At 39.6% G+C, this 15373-nt stretch overlaps 2 protein-coding genes across 6 annotated transcripts in view; one reads left to right on the top strand and one right to left on the bottom strand.

The window, feature by feature from the left end:
* Positions 1–406: 406 nt before the first annotated feature.
* On the top strand, positions 407–7441 carry serp2 (stress-associated endoplasmic reticulum protein family member 2). 2 transcript variants are annotated; one of them, XM_032529646.1, is made up of 3 exons: positions 407–952; positions 5886–5958; positions 6318–7441. In XM_032529646.1, exons 1-3 carry the CDS (start codon positions 919–921, stop codon positions 6463–6465), a joined length of 255 nt encoding a protein of 84 aa, XP_032385537.1. In that variant the 5' UTR covers positions 407–918; the 3' UTR covers positions 6466–7441. The 2 variants fall into 2 exon arrangements, with proteins under 2 accessions (XP_032385537.1, XP_032385538.1); XM_032529647.1 differs by having other exon boundaries at positions 684–887; positions 6318–6827.
* Positions 7442–8250: 809 nt separating this feature from the next.
* The window catches only part of LOC116697974 (TSC22 domain family protein 1), a 33497-nt gene continuing 26374 nt past the window's right edge, over positions 8251–15373 (bottom strand). For 2 of the 4 annotated variants that reach the window (XM_032529642.1, XM_032529643.1), the window contains 2 exons: positions 10711–10762; positions 8356–8978 (listed from right to left, as the gene is read on the bottom strand). In XM_032529642.1, coding sequence (XP_032385533.1) covers positions 8709–8978; positions 10711–10762 — 322 coding nt within the window. In that variant the 3' untranslated portion in view covers positions 8356–8708. Of the gene's footprint in view, positions 8979–10710; positions 10763–11179; positions 11528–15373 lie in introns of those variants that run through there. The other 2 variants (XM_032529644.1, XM_032529645.1) reach the window with 2 other exon arrangements.

Raw genomic sequence — 15373 nt, 5'->3', positions numbered from 1 at the left:
ATTCTACAAAGGGAGCTTAGTTTGAGTTTGAGACAAATTAAGCACCCGAACTTTTCAAGAGTTCTTGAATGTCGACCCCTTTTTTACACACACACACCACACACACACACACCCACCCACACCACACACACACACCCACAAACTACAAACACACAACACAAACACCAAAAACAACACACACACAAACACACACAACACCCCAAACCCCACACCACCCCTACACACACACCACACACAACCCACAAAAAACCCCACACGAATTTCCCCCGGGATCTACATGGGCAAATCATGTTCTCTGTCTGTTGGTTTACTTTGTAAAAAAATATATAGTGACAGTATAGACTATTATACTTTATTTGTTTTATTTTTCCCGAAAGTTGTCAACACAGATCTATCATCGATTAGAGGAGCGCGCCCCTGGCAACGCGCTCATCCCTGCCAGGCGCAAAGGGTGAAGAAAACTAAAATGAAGCATGTTATTTCCTGTATTACCCTTCGTAATAAAGGTTCACACAGCCACTTTACATTTAAGTTGTTTTGAGAATTTGGAAAACACGATCAAATAACGTGGCGAATACATATCCGCTTTCTGTAGTTTTATCAAATGAAATGTCTCTCCCTGCCTTCTCTTGAAATGGTATCATCGTCAAACAATATTCCATGTTCGTATTTTGAAAGAAAATGCATCACATATCCGGTGTGGTTGTGTCATCTAGCTTGATGCAGGGGTGCTGTCGACAGCCCGCAGCTTCAGAAAATAAAGCAGACTAATTTATCCCGGGTATTAAAAATCGTTCCGGAAGATGGTGGCTAAACAGAGGATCCGCATGGCCAACGAGAAACACAGCAAGAACATCACGCAGAGAGGAAACGTAGCCAAGACGCTGGTGAGCCGTTAACTGACAGCGAGACGCCAGCATGACATTAGCCCAGATAGGTGACGTTCACTCCGGTATGAATACAGCAGCATGATGGTGGTGGTGGTGGTAATCATGATGATGATGACGATGATGATGATGATGATAGTGATGATGATGGTGCTGATTATGATGATGATGATGATGATGATGATGATGATGATGAAGATGATGATGCCAGCTGGCCATGTGAATCCTGCTTATCACAGATAGCCTCCGAATGGTTGTTTAACCATCACTCTCACAATCACACACACACACACACACACACACACACACACACACACACACACACACACACACACACACACACACACACAGATATAACCAAGCTAAATCTTACCTCAGAGCTGCCACCTCCTCTTTGATATATTTAGTAGGCCTTTGCATTATGACCCACCAAGTTGAGCTGTTTCATTAAAATGTAATTTATTCACACTGGATTCACTCTGCGCGTTACTTTGTTTGGAGTAGAGTAGTGAGAGTAAGAGATGAGCAGGGGGTGTGATGTCAGCTGGAAAATAATTGAAACCAGTGCTCCTGCTCAATGTATCAGAATCAGAATCAGCTTTATTTGCCAGGTATGAGGACACATACGAGGAATTTTGCTTTGGATTGTATTGCTCACAATGCGCTTATTAATGCAAAACAAACAACAAAACAAACAATATATACACACTACACAGGTTGAGACAGTAGTGCAATAGTATATTGCATTGTGTATGTATTGAATAAATGCCCCATTGTAATGTAAAGGCGATAGTAAACACTTTAAAAAGTAACAAAATATCCAAACAATAGCACATTGAGTACCTTTTTGATTTTGGTTGGTTTAACACAGCAAATTGAGTTCTGAAAAATGATGATGTATGAATTTGTTTGTAATAGACTAATAGTAACTTGTAATAAAACAAGCAGTTCATTACTCAAGGAAAACATTATCACAAAACATTAGCAGGCTTATGAGCCATAACACAGCATCAGAAGTTTGGATTTATTAGCTGCAACTTCATGTAGCCTATGTAATTCTGGTAGGAACGTGTTGAGGCTACATGAACATTATGTCTTAGCTTGTCCTGAAACAATGGGTTGATTAAGGAATTTTAAGGAACTCTCGTCCGTGTGGGCTGAAACGTTGACATTGAAAGTTCAATCTTGACCTCGGTAACAGCAGTTCATTCATTCATTCATTTATATTTAATATACAGGAAAAGTTAAAAAGTAACATTACATTACAATGTTTGGGCCTGACTCAGTTGAAAAATGGTTTGCAGCAGGTTCCTGTTCTGCAGAAACATAAAACATGGTTACAGCATTTTGGGACAGACATTTGTACAGGACATCGATATGGAAAGACAAATTTAGACAACTAAAACAACAATGCAGTTACATAAGGACAAAGACATTTATACAAGACATCAGCTGGGCTAGACAAATATGGACAGCGCAAACAAGGCTTGGACAATACATGAGCAAATTAATTAATGCGTGCAAGTATAACTGTTAAGAAGGAGCTGTTTGTATGCCTTTTTGAAACATGTGACACGGAATGTCATTCCAAATCTTGGTATATGTATAGAAAAAAGATTTCTGACCAAAGTTGTTTTTGTATGGAGGAACTGGAAAAATAGCCTGTAATACTGACCTAGTGAGGCGACCTGGTCTCACGTGTGACGGAAGAAGTGCAGCAAGTGCTGGTAAAGTGGTATTTTGAATCTGAAAATAAAATGCAATTGCGTGGCTGTTTATAAAGTTTTCATAAGTCAAAGCCTTAGAACGTGCAAGTGCAATGCAATGGTGAGACCACTTTGGAAGGTTACTGTGAATCTTGAGAGCTCGTTGGTATAGTCGTGCTATCGGTTCAGTAATTTCCTTCGTGGTAAGTGACCAAATAGGAAGACAGTTGGACATAGTTGAAAACACAATTGCATGTCAGTAGGTTTCAGAAACAGAAGAAGAAAGATCTGATGATCTGATCTTATTATAAACATAAAGTTTCTGATTCCACTTTTTTGTTAAGTTAGACACATGTTTCCGGTATGTAAGGTGAGAATCAAGTAGCACACCAAGGTATTTGTAAGTCTTTGTGACAACAAGTTCTTGGTTGGTCAAAAGTAATAGAATCAGTAAAAGAATTCTTTTTTTCTGGATGAGTGAAAATACATACATTCAGTTTTCTGAACATTGATGGTTAAAGGGTTCTTTTTCAACCAGTCGTATAAAAGCTGGAGATCAGATCATAATTTAGAATTTATGACCTCAGGATTTGAATCAGAGACAAAATCCACAGTATCATCAGCATACTGTAGACATTTTGAATGATTACACACTTGAGGGAAATCATTGATGTACAAAAGTAAAAGTAAGGGTCCAAGAAGGCTGCCTTGTAGAACACCCATATCAGAAATTCCGGGTTGGGATTTTCCATGATTTATTTTAACGGCTTGCAACCTGTTCGTTAGGTAGGATGAAAGCATTTCTATCACAGATGATGACAAATGAAATGAGTGAAGTTTATTAAGCAAGATCTGGTGGTTCACTGTGTCAAAAGCTTCACAAAATGATGTAACCTTTGTTAAGAAAGCCACGTATTTGTTCAGTGAGGAGTAGTAATGCCAACATGGTTGATCTCTTTGCAAGAAAACGATGTTGACAATCACTGAACCAGTTGTTAGTTTCAAGGTAAGAACTTAGCTGGGCTTTTTCAAGCAACTTAGACATTACTGGAAGTATAGCAATAGGTCTGTAGTTTGAGACAAGAGTATGATCACCTGATTTAAAAATAGGAGTGATTTGAGCCATTTTCCAATTAGTGGGAAAAACGGATAGCCTAATACATTGGTTGATTAGGTGCTGAAAAAGAGGTATGAGGCTATCAGCATGAGTCTTTATAAACAAAGTGTTTACACCATGGATATCACGGGCATGAGAATTTTTTAGTGAGTGCAGTTTTTAATCACCTCGTTCTGAGAAATCTCAGAGAATGAAAACTGATCAGGTGTTGAAGAGAGAACTAGTGAGAGAGAGCAGGGAGTGGGAAAAGTCTGTTAACAAAACAAACTCACCACAAGGTCCATTTCCTGTAGTAGCTGTTCTCTTAGTTTCCAAAGTCAACAAGGGAAGGCTGAGGAGGATTGCGTGATACAATCAAAAGCTCGAGAGCAGCGCATTTATCTCTCGATGGAATATGAGCCATCTTCCTTGTGAATCTGTTATTAAAATGTTTCCACTTTAAAATCTTTGCAAGAAATCAGTTGCAAGAATTGTAAAATCTTGAAATTCTTAGTAATATGTGACTGAAAAATATTTTTCTACCCGTCCTCTCTGCTATATTATTTCATCATTAGAAGAATATATATATATATATATATATATATATAAATGTATATTTTGAAAATAATATTCTTGTATTAAAGGGTGTTTATTTATTTAGATATAGCCTACCATAATTAACCTTTAAGTACTCAAGAGTATTGATGAAGGGGGACGATGTATTATCCTCCTCTTCCTCCTGCCCTAAATATAGTTAAAACAGTAGCATAGAGATTAGAGATTTGAGTTAGGCATTTCCTGATCTAATATTCATTCATCAGAATCAGTTATAATAACAAATAAATGATTCTTATAAATGAATGTTTAAAAAATAAAAACGGATGGTCAACCATGTTATGAGCGTTGGTGTTGTATTGTTTGTCCACCAGAGGGGGCTCTACAACATACCGGTTGGCAACACTGATTTTCTTTTTTGTTATTGTGTTTTTGTTCAGAGGACTTTAAGATTCATATCTTAAGTTTGTATTTTTATACATTTTATTTATCAGACCTTTGATATATTTTGATGTTCCTCTGTTCAAATTATGATCATATTATTTTAGTGACTACAAATAACTAATGTTAGGGAAATCTGTTTGTTTTGTAACGCGTTTCTGGATTAAAAAAATATATATATATACAGTATATTGGCTGATATATCGGCATACCGGATTTTTTAATAAGCAAATATTTGTATCGGTATTGACCTTAAACATCCTTTAGTGGTAAGGCTCTATTTATATATATCAAAACATTGAGGCTGCTCGGGCCCCGTTTTCCATTTCCTCCAGCATCAGTGAGACCATCCCTGACTGTTGGAGCCAAAATTAGGATTTTGATATTACATTTTATTTGATAAATTGCAGTGTTATTTAGAGTAAACTAGACTCATCATGAACTGACAATTTGTGTTAATTAAACTTGATGACTGGCATATCGTCACAGCGTTCGGACGATCAGCTGATTAAGGCAGTAATTGCATCAGCTGGTGAATAAAAGCCTAGCTGTCATTCAGTTAGGGGCCTTTGGTTTGTATCCATCCGTTTTTTTGACCGCTGCTTCAAGTACAGCTCAGAACAGTTACGTCCTTGTGAGTTGAAGTTGTTTTTTTTGTCATATGTTTAATTGTTTGCTCTGCTGTTAATGCTTGCACACCATCTGGTAAGGACAGTTCCTTATTTTAGTGGAAAAGAGCAAAACGTGAGAAAGTTGCTCCCATACTGACTGTAACTTCCCCCCTCACCAGCAGCATGTACTGTACGTTCAAACAGATGATATCATCTGGTCAAAGCTGTTGGGGTCTCACAAATCAGTCTTGACTGACTCATTCTGTTCTACTCATCTTTTCCACATGAGCCACAATTCGAGGAAAATGAACCCCAGCTAACTCAGCACCTTTTAGCATATATAGTTCAGTGCACCCACAACGTTGTTATTGTGGACATTTTGGCCAGCAACATCACAGACAAGATAATCTGTGGTGGCAGGTTTGAGGTGAAACAGTGACCAAGCAAAAAGCAGTGGATGGAAATGGGAAACCTTTTTGTAAATCCATCCACGCTCAAAGTTGTTTTACTTTCGCTCTACGCCCATCTGTCCCATTTCTGTTGTAGCAGTAATGCTAATGTACTATATCTGTGTGTGTGTTTTCTATAGCGACCACAAGAGGAGAAGTATCCTGTGGGTCCCTGGCTGCTTGCACTCTTTGTATTTGTTGTGTGTGGATCAGGTATGCACCTTTTACATACCTGTGTTTGCCTTTGTTGATAATAAACCACCGTGGTTAATATAGTGGTTGACTACGCAAATATAGATGTTAAGTAATGTTGCTACTATGCTGGTGCTTTAAAATAACATGGTAGTAAGATAGTAGTGTCTAAGTAAGCCATGATAGTGTGACAGTGAGCCAGCATAACAATACCAGGGGCCTGACATTAATGCAGCTAAATGGAGTTCAGCCATTATTCATTTGGTAACATATCATTTACGCCCGTGCTGTCCTACTGTGAGATGTTGAAGGACTTGAAAAAAGCCTATGGACATGCTGGTTGTGACAGCTTTGTTTCTGTATTTTGGTTGTGCTCTCAGCCATATTTCAGATCATCCAGAGCATCCGAATGGGGATGTGAGGCAGAAGAAGCGCCCGGACTCCCTCACCCCCCCCTCATTGCCTTCACTGAGCCTGGCTAGCCTGCACCTGCACACCCCTGACCCCTTCCAGAGGCCCAGAGACTGACGCCAAAGCTTTGGATCCAGCAGACCTCAGAGAGAGAAGCTTCCCCAACCACTGCCTCCACCAACCCCTCCTGGGGACATCTGCCTGCCCTCGATCAGTGTTTACAGTGTTGCAGTCTATGGTACAGACAACTTTTCTATTGACAGTCTAAAACCACGTCGGCTGGAGAACGTTTGTGTCTCATTACTCACTTGGCACCCCTTGTGTGTGCGTGTGTATGTTTGAAGTTGTGACTGCTGATTTGAGAGTGTGTGTGGCCAGTGACTCCTGCTGACAATGTGCCATATCTGTCTGTTCAAGTATTCGTCTGTGTTATGTGAGAAGACTCTTTTTTCAAATAAAACTCCAACATTTAGGAAGCACTTAGTTTTACTTCTGATTTGTAATGACACACACCCACAAATTATTGCAAACAATTTATATTGTCTGAATTTAAGTGGTACAAAATTACATAGAAACGTCCAAAGAAATGGTGCGCCATTTAAGCGTTACCAATTGATTTTGTTTTTAGTTGAACCTTAAAATTAATGTATGAACTTCCATCATCTTGTAGCAGCTTCAACCCAAACACCACTTGGCTGTGGCTTTTACCTCACTGCTAACAGGAGGATTCAACAACAGACAGGTTCAATAACACCCTGAAGCAGAGGACAATCAACTACACACCATGCATGTACGAAGCAGCGTGACTCAACACGTGATGGGATTTTCATAGAGACAAACTGGCTGTCAGCACTTGGGAGGCTTGGTGCACATTTGCACCGTCTCATCCACAGACCGAGCTCAGCAGCCATTAGAGAGGATAAGAACGAGATGGTGACCAGGTGGTTATTCTTCCTTAAGCACGTTTATTGAAAGTTGTGAAGTGCAGCTGTCAAGTGCAATTGTGGTATGTATGTTACAATATCTCATCCGGTCTTAGCAGAAACATGCACAGAACATGAGCATACAACTGATACATATAATGAAAAAAAAACCCATCTCTACAGTTTGTATTTGGTGTTTTCTTTGTATGTTGAGTTTTAAGATATTGTTCATCCAAAAGTATTTCACTGTCAAATAAAAAAAAACAAAAAAAGGTGCAATAATCCAGAAATAAAAATAGCAAAGTGAAAATGATTTTACAGTAAGAGTTCTTTAGTTGCAGTAAGGGATATGGACAATTTGGTTGGCTGTGTGTTGTCAGTTTAATAACCAAAACTCCTGTCCTTCCACGGTCTTGAAAATACAGCATTAAAAATAGACGACACAGACTGGGCAAGACCAGCACGTTCATCGCTCACCCGCCGTCAATCTGTGTGACTAAGATAGCCTTTGTTCTCCTTCTCCTCACTATTTTACATGGTACTTACACTATACAGAAATATACATCATCATCATCTGCCCATCAAACTTTTAGGAAAAAAAGAAAATGCAGCTTAGCCCAATATCTCAACCCTATCAAATAAGGTTAAAATGACATGCCACTGCAGGGTTGAGAAAACAGCAATGATGAGCTTCGTCGAGGGCGAAACGAGAAGCTTGAAAGTGAAATATTGAAATAGAATATCATCATCTCCGTAAGAAACCACGGTTTGTTCATCCCACCAACCCACAGTTGAAGAAACGTCATCAATGCTCAGTGTTGTTCATAATACCCTCCCACGCCCTCCCCCGACTCCCCCATTCCAGATGGGGACTGTGTCATAATAATTGCTCACATTCTTCATTTGTCACTCTGAGAAGGCTTTAATTCTCTCTCAAGTCTCGCCGCCTGTAACTTTAGGATCTAGCCTTGCGAGAGACTACACCATTCAGCAAACGAAAGGTAACAACTAATACAATCCTCACCTCCTACTCTTCCATCGCCTTCTAAAAATGACATCACCTAAAATCCAGACACAGGCACAGTGATTTTTTTATCTATAGCTAAGTATATTGTCGCCACTGATAAGCTATTTTGTTTCTTCTTAGTAAGACATTCTAGTTGATATGTCCAAGGGTTATTTGGCAAATGTTCTTTCAATTCTCTCTCTCTCCCTCCCCCACCCACCCCCCCACACAAAGCATCTCAAGATTGTCCCCCTCGACCACTGTGCTGTAAAGCACTTCACGTCCCGCTGGCTGCATCCTTTTGAGAGATAAATATGTGCAAATTCTTGTCTTAACAGCGTAACCTCCTGCTGTAGAAGGCAAGGTTTAGCTCTGCTGCTGTAGCAGAACTGAAAAACGGTCAGAAAGTCAGTCACTCCGTGCAGACCAGGCTACGCCGACGGGCCAGCGCTGTGCGAGGGGGGCTGAGCAAGTGCAGCGGTGCTTGGAGGTCCCGGTGTAGCAGATGTTGAAGGTGCAGGCGGGGAGCCGGTCTGAACCTGGGCCTGGAACTGGGCCATCTGCTCTGGGCTGGCCAGTGTCTTCAACAGGGTGTTCTCCTGCTCCAACTGAGAGTTACGGTCAATCAGCTCCTTGATCTGCTCCTTCAGGACCTCCACCTCCTCACGCACGGCATACATCAGGTGACTCTTCACCAGGTCCTGAGACAGACAGAGAGATGGGCTTATGACTGGAATATATTGTCAAATTCACATAAAAGAAAAGTTAGGCACTAATGTATGGCCCATGCCCATGTTTCAGATGTATTGTATTTGTTTGTTTTTTATATATTTAATTTCTGAGGTCATGAAAAATCAAACACAAATAACATCTCTATCTATCTATCTATCTATCTATCTATCTATATCTATATATATTAGGCTAACCCATGTGCGGTCCTGGCCCCAAAGGTGGTAAACTGCACTTACAGGACAATAAAGTACACATAAAAATCTGTTCAATATATTGCAAATATATAAATATAAATTATAAACATACGTTTAAGACACATTAAAAAAAAAGAGTTTTCCTAAATTTGAAGAAGAATACATCTTGGGCTTATCCGGTGTAAATTTAAAAGATCTTATAAAATCATTGCTGCTCTTAGATTTTACAGTGATATGGGTAAGCGGTTTGTCAAAATGTGTTGCACTTCCAGGGCTTGTTAACTATTACAATATACAACCAGTCATTACCCCTCCCCCGATTTAAATTAAAGAATAACACTAATGATAATACCAAACTGTGTCACAACTAGTCATCATGTAATACAGCAGGGAATACAGACGATTTTGTGCATTATGTGTGAATTTTCACCACTGGAATATGTCACTAAATATGAATACAAACTAAACATGCATAATCACATAAGTGGAAACAGAAATTTCAAAGTTTTTGCAATATTTAAGATAAGATGTTGATAATAATACAATTGATGATAAAGAGAAAATGGGAGTACCGGTATTCCCAGGGTGCCACGTCATTAACCCTGCCCCCATTTAAGTGTGGGCCAATCAAAGGCCGAGATATTTATAACCAGGCTGAGAGCCGTTAAGTTTGCCTAGCAACAGAGCTGCAGTGACAACAACAGAGACAGGCTGAAAGCGAAAATAAAACTCCGTTTCATTCCATGGGAGAGGGGCTGTAAATTATAATTGAATACCACTACTGATCCAACAAATGTATTGCATTATGAAAAAAAAGAGAGATAAAAATACTTAACACGATGTTGTCTCAAACTGGTTACATTAGTTTGAGGGAGCTACCATTAGCCTACTATGTTGCGTAGAGGACGCTAGATACACCTTTACATCAGCATAAACTGTATTTAGGTATCACAATAATAGAGCATATGGCCTACTGAAGATTACTATATTTATATAATTTCAGTATTACAAACTGGGTGTCTGGCGTGACATTTCCTGGAAAAAGTGCTGTTGGTACAGTACAGTGGTTTCTCTATTGTACACACACAACAAATGAAACTATGCACACAATTCTGAAAACTTGAAGCTCGCGTTTCAACAACAAGACTCCAGGCCATAGAAATAGAATGTGAGACTCACTCTATTGTAGAATGAGAGTCGTTCTATATGCTCCAGAATGCCAAACTCTCAGCACAATTCCATTGTTAGAACTTAAATACAAATTCCAAATCAACCAGGACTGTATACTTAAGCATTGTCTCTGGTGTCCCTGTCCCACATATTAAACTACGCAGACAAAAGCATGTGACGGAATGCAATATAACCTACGTTACTTTATCACAATATTACCAGAAAGTTTCCTTTTTAAGTCCTATCTTTCAAAACACACACACACACAGTTATATTGTATGGATTAAAAAGGCATTCTTTCCCAGAGTGTAAAGACAGAAACAAGTTGAAGACTCACCATTGCTTGTTCAATCTTGTTGTCTATGGCCACAACGCTGGCTCCTGACGAACTGCAAAAGAAGAAAAGAGAAATTAATAAAACATTTTTAAATCTGCGATGTAACCTTGGTAAAAACGATGGAGAGGCGCAGCCTACGGAGAACCAGCCTCTCTCTCTCTCTCTCTCTCTCTCGTCATCTCTCCTCGCTTCCCTCTCTCTCTCTCTCCTCCTCTCTCTCCTCTCTGAAATGTGGGTCGTTACATGAAGCCTCTAGAAATGTCTATAAAATCAACGGCCTGGTTTTACTGTGAAACAACAAGAGTTTATGGCTGTGTGGGCTCTGAGTGTGCCGATACTGTAGCATCCATCGACTGAGCACTACCTCCATCACACAGCGGAGACATTACTGAGCCCTGAGTGCAGACGCTGCTGTGCTCCGAACTGGTAAAGGACAGAGCTCACACGGAGCACTCAGCATTTAGCCTACCTATTGTCGAGCTTCACGTCGGCACTTAGTAAAGACGACAGGAACGATATGGAGAAATGTCTCAGCTGGCAGACGCCTAGATCCATAGCCACGGTGTAGCACGGCGTATTCATGCTGTTCATGTTTTACAGTCCGTCAACGAACAGCCCAGTGTCCCGACTGGAGCTCCACGAGACCAGCTCCGCAAAGCACATCCACACGCGCCAAGTCTATATATTCTGTCCGTTAAAGCTCGTGCACCGACCGTAGCGGTACGAATACAATCCAAGGTCAGCTCATCTCGTCTCTAGACAAAAATCTGCAGCCCTGGACAAGCCCGCATAATTCATCCAGCGACGCGCCGAGAGGCCGGGCCCTGATTGGTCGAGAGAGAGGCTATTGGAATAATCTATTCAGGAACGCCCCCACCTGCCGCTCAGCTGACACATTTCTGCATAATATATTCCAAGAACAAGAAGTAGGTGGATGGAACCGGGGAAAACCGGATGGGAAAGGAAGAAGAAAGAGCAGTAGTACTGAAAAACAAGTCAGGGGAAGGGCCAGATTTTCGGGGCGGTTGAATTACAGAGACAATACACATTAATCTGCTTCTGTTTAAATGTGAATGTGCCCGCCACTAGTGTTGCCTTGGACATTCTTAAAACAGGAACCTTCGAGATGTGATCCTGCTTTTATCTCCATAATACGACGACGAAGTGTTTTCGATCCTTGGGGACCAGTAACAGGGAATCCCTCGGCTAATAAATTGGCTTTATAGAGACTCAAACAAAACAGATATGTGGAATCTGCCATTAGTCTCCAGAATGTTCGTAAATCTAAACAATTTTGGAGGTTTTGGTCTTAATCAAATTCCTTCTTATGCTTTTTTTTGTTGTTGCATCATTTACCTCAATTTTTAGGGATGTTAAAATTTGCTTCCCACCCCATTGTTACACTATAGCCATTTCTACAAAATGAATTGCCTGTTTTGGGAACAATACTATAGTAGGCCTAAACTAAGGCTATGGTTACCTTAACTGTATGTCAAAAAACATACCAGCATTTGACACCACCCACAACCAAAATGTGATTGAAAATCAACATTATCCATACTATCCATAGTAACGCAAGCTGTATATCCAATATAATAATCAGATAGAAATAAACCATGGGCAGGTGTTCAATCAAAATGCTCTGGACATCCATGGAGTGCCATCGGGACTTTGCGTATGTTGCCCCCATGTGGCCTTGTGCAGCACCGCAGAACTGTGGGGCTGAGCCACATCATCAAGAACGCCTGGCAAAACGAGCCTCCAACATTTAAATGTCTTTTCAAATAATCAAGTCTTATCTTGGTCACAAAGGGCAACACACTGGTGTTTAGGCTGCGTTTAGCCAGAGAAGGTGCAAAGGGTGACATATTTAAATACCTGGGTGCACAGGGGGGAATTACAGTCCAAAGGGGAAAATATACTAACAAAAATAATAATGAAAACTGGTTTAAATTCTTTAATATAATTTAAAAAGGAATGGATTTTTTTTGGGGCAATCAAACCCAAAACTGGCTCCCCTTAAAATGTCCCCAAAAATTAAAACATTCAAAATGATTTTATAAAAAGGTTTTAATTGATAAGAAATTTTTTGGACAGAAAAAAATTTTAAAAGGCCACCATACTCCACTGTGGCACCAAACAAACAAACAGTGCGTATTTTTTAAGAAAATGGTGGACTGTCCCTGACTGATTTTTAAAAAAATTTTTGCAATTTTTAAAATTTGGAGATACTAGGTGACAACTGTTTTTTGCAAGATGGGTTATACCAATTTTATTGGGATATTTGACATTTTACAAATCTTTAAAAAGTTAGCAGGGGGAAAACAAAAAAGGTGAAAAGACTTTAAACAAAAATTGAGCACACCCAAACAGCCTTTAAAGGGGGGTATCGGGTCAGACAGACACACCAAAAAAACGTCCACAAAGAAAAATTTCCCCCCTCAAAACATTCCCCCCAATAAAACCCCCCCACCCCACCTCCCTACAAAAGTCCCAAAAAGGCCCCCGGAAATCCATGTAAAACCCCAAAATATGTGTACACCCTCTTGACATTCTTGACTCTAATCTCACTCACACACGCACGCACACCCAGACCTCAGCATAAGAAAAACAAATACAGAAATCCTACTTTCATTACTTTTCTCACCAATCATCTATTAAGATAAGGTTGACCAATTAAGAAATGCATTCAATCTTTGAAACATTGACAAAAGTCAAATGTTAAGCTTTAAAAAAAATTTAAAAAAAAAGGTCGGGGGTGGGGATCAAGCAACCCTGAGGAAAAAAAAAAAGGGAAGGACAGGTTGGGGGATGGGCCCCAAAAAAAAATATTAGAATTTTTAGAAGTGTAGGAGACAAGGAAAAAGGGGAAAGGGGGGGATACAATCCGAAAAACCCCCAGAAACACGTTTTTTGAGTTTCCAAATGATTTAAAAGTCAGTAGGCCCCTTTAAAAAGAGGGGATTAGCTAATTTGGGGGGATACAAGGAACATCCTGGTTTATTTAAACACAAGTACCCGGAAGATAGCCCGAATACTTGTAATGTTGTTTAGTGATGTCAACCCGTGATCCCCGGGCAAAAAATTTAGCCCCTTAATTTAAAAAGCCAAAAAAGCTAAAAACCCCAAATTTTCTGTTCCGGGTTTATCTTTGAATGAAGGAAAGGGTTTTGGGAAAATTTTCCCCCCCAAAAAGGCCCGACAACTGCAGTCTTGAGGAAAACACCCCCGACTAACAGGGTCAACTCTAATTTCACAAAAGCGCACAGAGGTTGGGTATACTTTGGGGATCAAGCACAAAGGGAGAGAGGGGAAAAAAGGGAAAGAGTTCCACTTAATAGGTCACATGCCAATGGCGAGAGGCTTTAAAACACACTAGAAAACAACTGGATCCAAGTTACTTTAAAAAAAAAAAAAGTATTTTATTTATTTTGGATTTAACAGACAACATAATCCAAAAGGATAACATGTTAAGGTGTAAACACTTATTTCCAACATGGTCCATGGTGTTAAAAACATTACACTATTGAGACTAATTAATTTCTTCCAGTTAAGAAATTAACACAATGCTCTTTTCCTTTATAACCAATAAACATTATTTCAATTCTACTGCAATATCACCATGTCTAGTTTCCACCAGCGGAGCAGACCTGTTATAGACTTTCTGTGATGCTTGGTGGAGATGCAAACATCACAAAATACTGCTTACTTATTGATACATGTACTTGATTTATGGCCTTGCTGCTTTGCTGAAAACAACTTCCCAGTGACATACTAAATGCAACTTAAGTGAGGAATAACCCAAAATGTATGCAGACCAACGTTCAAGGTCACTCAAGACTGTTGTGCAATTAAATACATATGAGAACACACGCGTTTTCCAAATACAAATTTGCACTACATCTGTACAAAGTTTTTAATTTGCTAAACTTAACTTTTTTATACTATGAATAAGAAAATAAATGGAGACTCTGTAACGTATACGTATATGAAGTATATACTAATATTATCAAGTGTTATTTAAAAAAAACTTACAGAAACTGATTAGAAAATGTAGTCTCACAACAAATGACCATGTACTGTACCTAACAAACTAGTAACTATGTATCGCCACATGTAAAATTCCAGCGTTCAGTGCAGTTTCTTTTACAAAATTCTTACAAAAATGTAAACAATACAAAAAGTGGGAGTGCTACAACATTGCTAAAGTTAAGAGTCACACAACAATCGTCTTGTAGTACTTGTGTAGCTATACTGTTGCAGAAGCAAAGGGGGACTTAATGTGAAATGATGAACCAGACAGACGATGATGATGGCAACAGAGCGGTTACAAAAAAAGAATATGGAGAGCAATTCAGTGACATAAAAGAAACACGCTGTGGGTTTAATTACTTATGGTCCTCTGGAGATATTACTAAATGGCACACATGTATAGCACTACTGTATGCCAACTATGTCTCCACAGTTTTCTATAGTTTACTGTACATTAACGCACCTTCCAACATCTTTACTCTAGATATGAGTACCCAGCAAACCTGTTTATAGTATCTGCTTAAAGTATAGCTCTGTGTTACCGCTGCCCCAGAAGCCATGAATGACTGAAGGGAACAGAACAATATAGCCATGCAGCCCCTTTGTGTGCAGCTACTGTTGTGATTGGCTC

This window comes from Etheostoma spectabile, chromosome 11, assembly GCF_008692095.1.
Source record: "Etheostoma spectabile isolate EspeVRDwgs_2016 chromosome 11, UIUC_Espe_1.0, whole genome shotgun sequence".
Lineage (NCBI taxonomy): Eukaryota > Metazoa > Chordata > Actinopteri > Perciformes > Percidae > Etheostoma > Etheostoma spectabile.
This window is presented reverse-complemented; position numbering and strand designations above follow the sequence as displayed.

Coding starts and splice junctions, on each gene's coding strand:
- serp2 (XM_032529646.1), top strand. CDS start 919: ATGACATTAGCCCAGATAGGTGACGTTCACTCCG. Junction 953..5,885: donor GATAGGTGACGTTCACTCCG/GTATGAATACAG, acceptor TGTTTTCTATAG/CGACCACAAGAGGAGAAGTA. Junction 5,959..6,317: donor ATTTGTTGTGTGTGGATCAG/GTATGCACCTTT, acceptor TTGTGCTCTCAG/CCATATTTCAGATCATCCAG.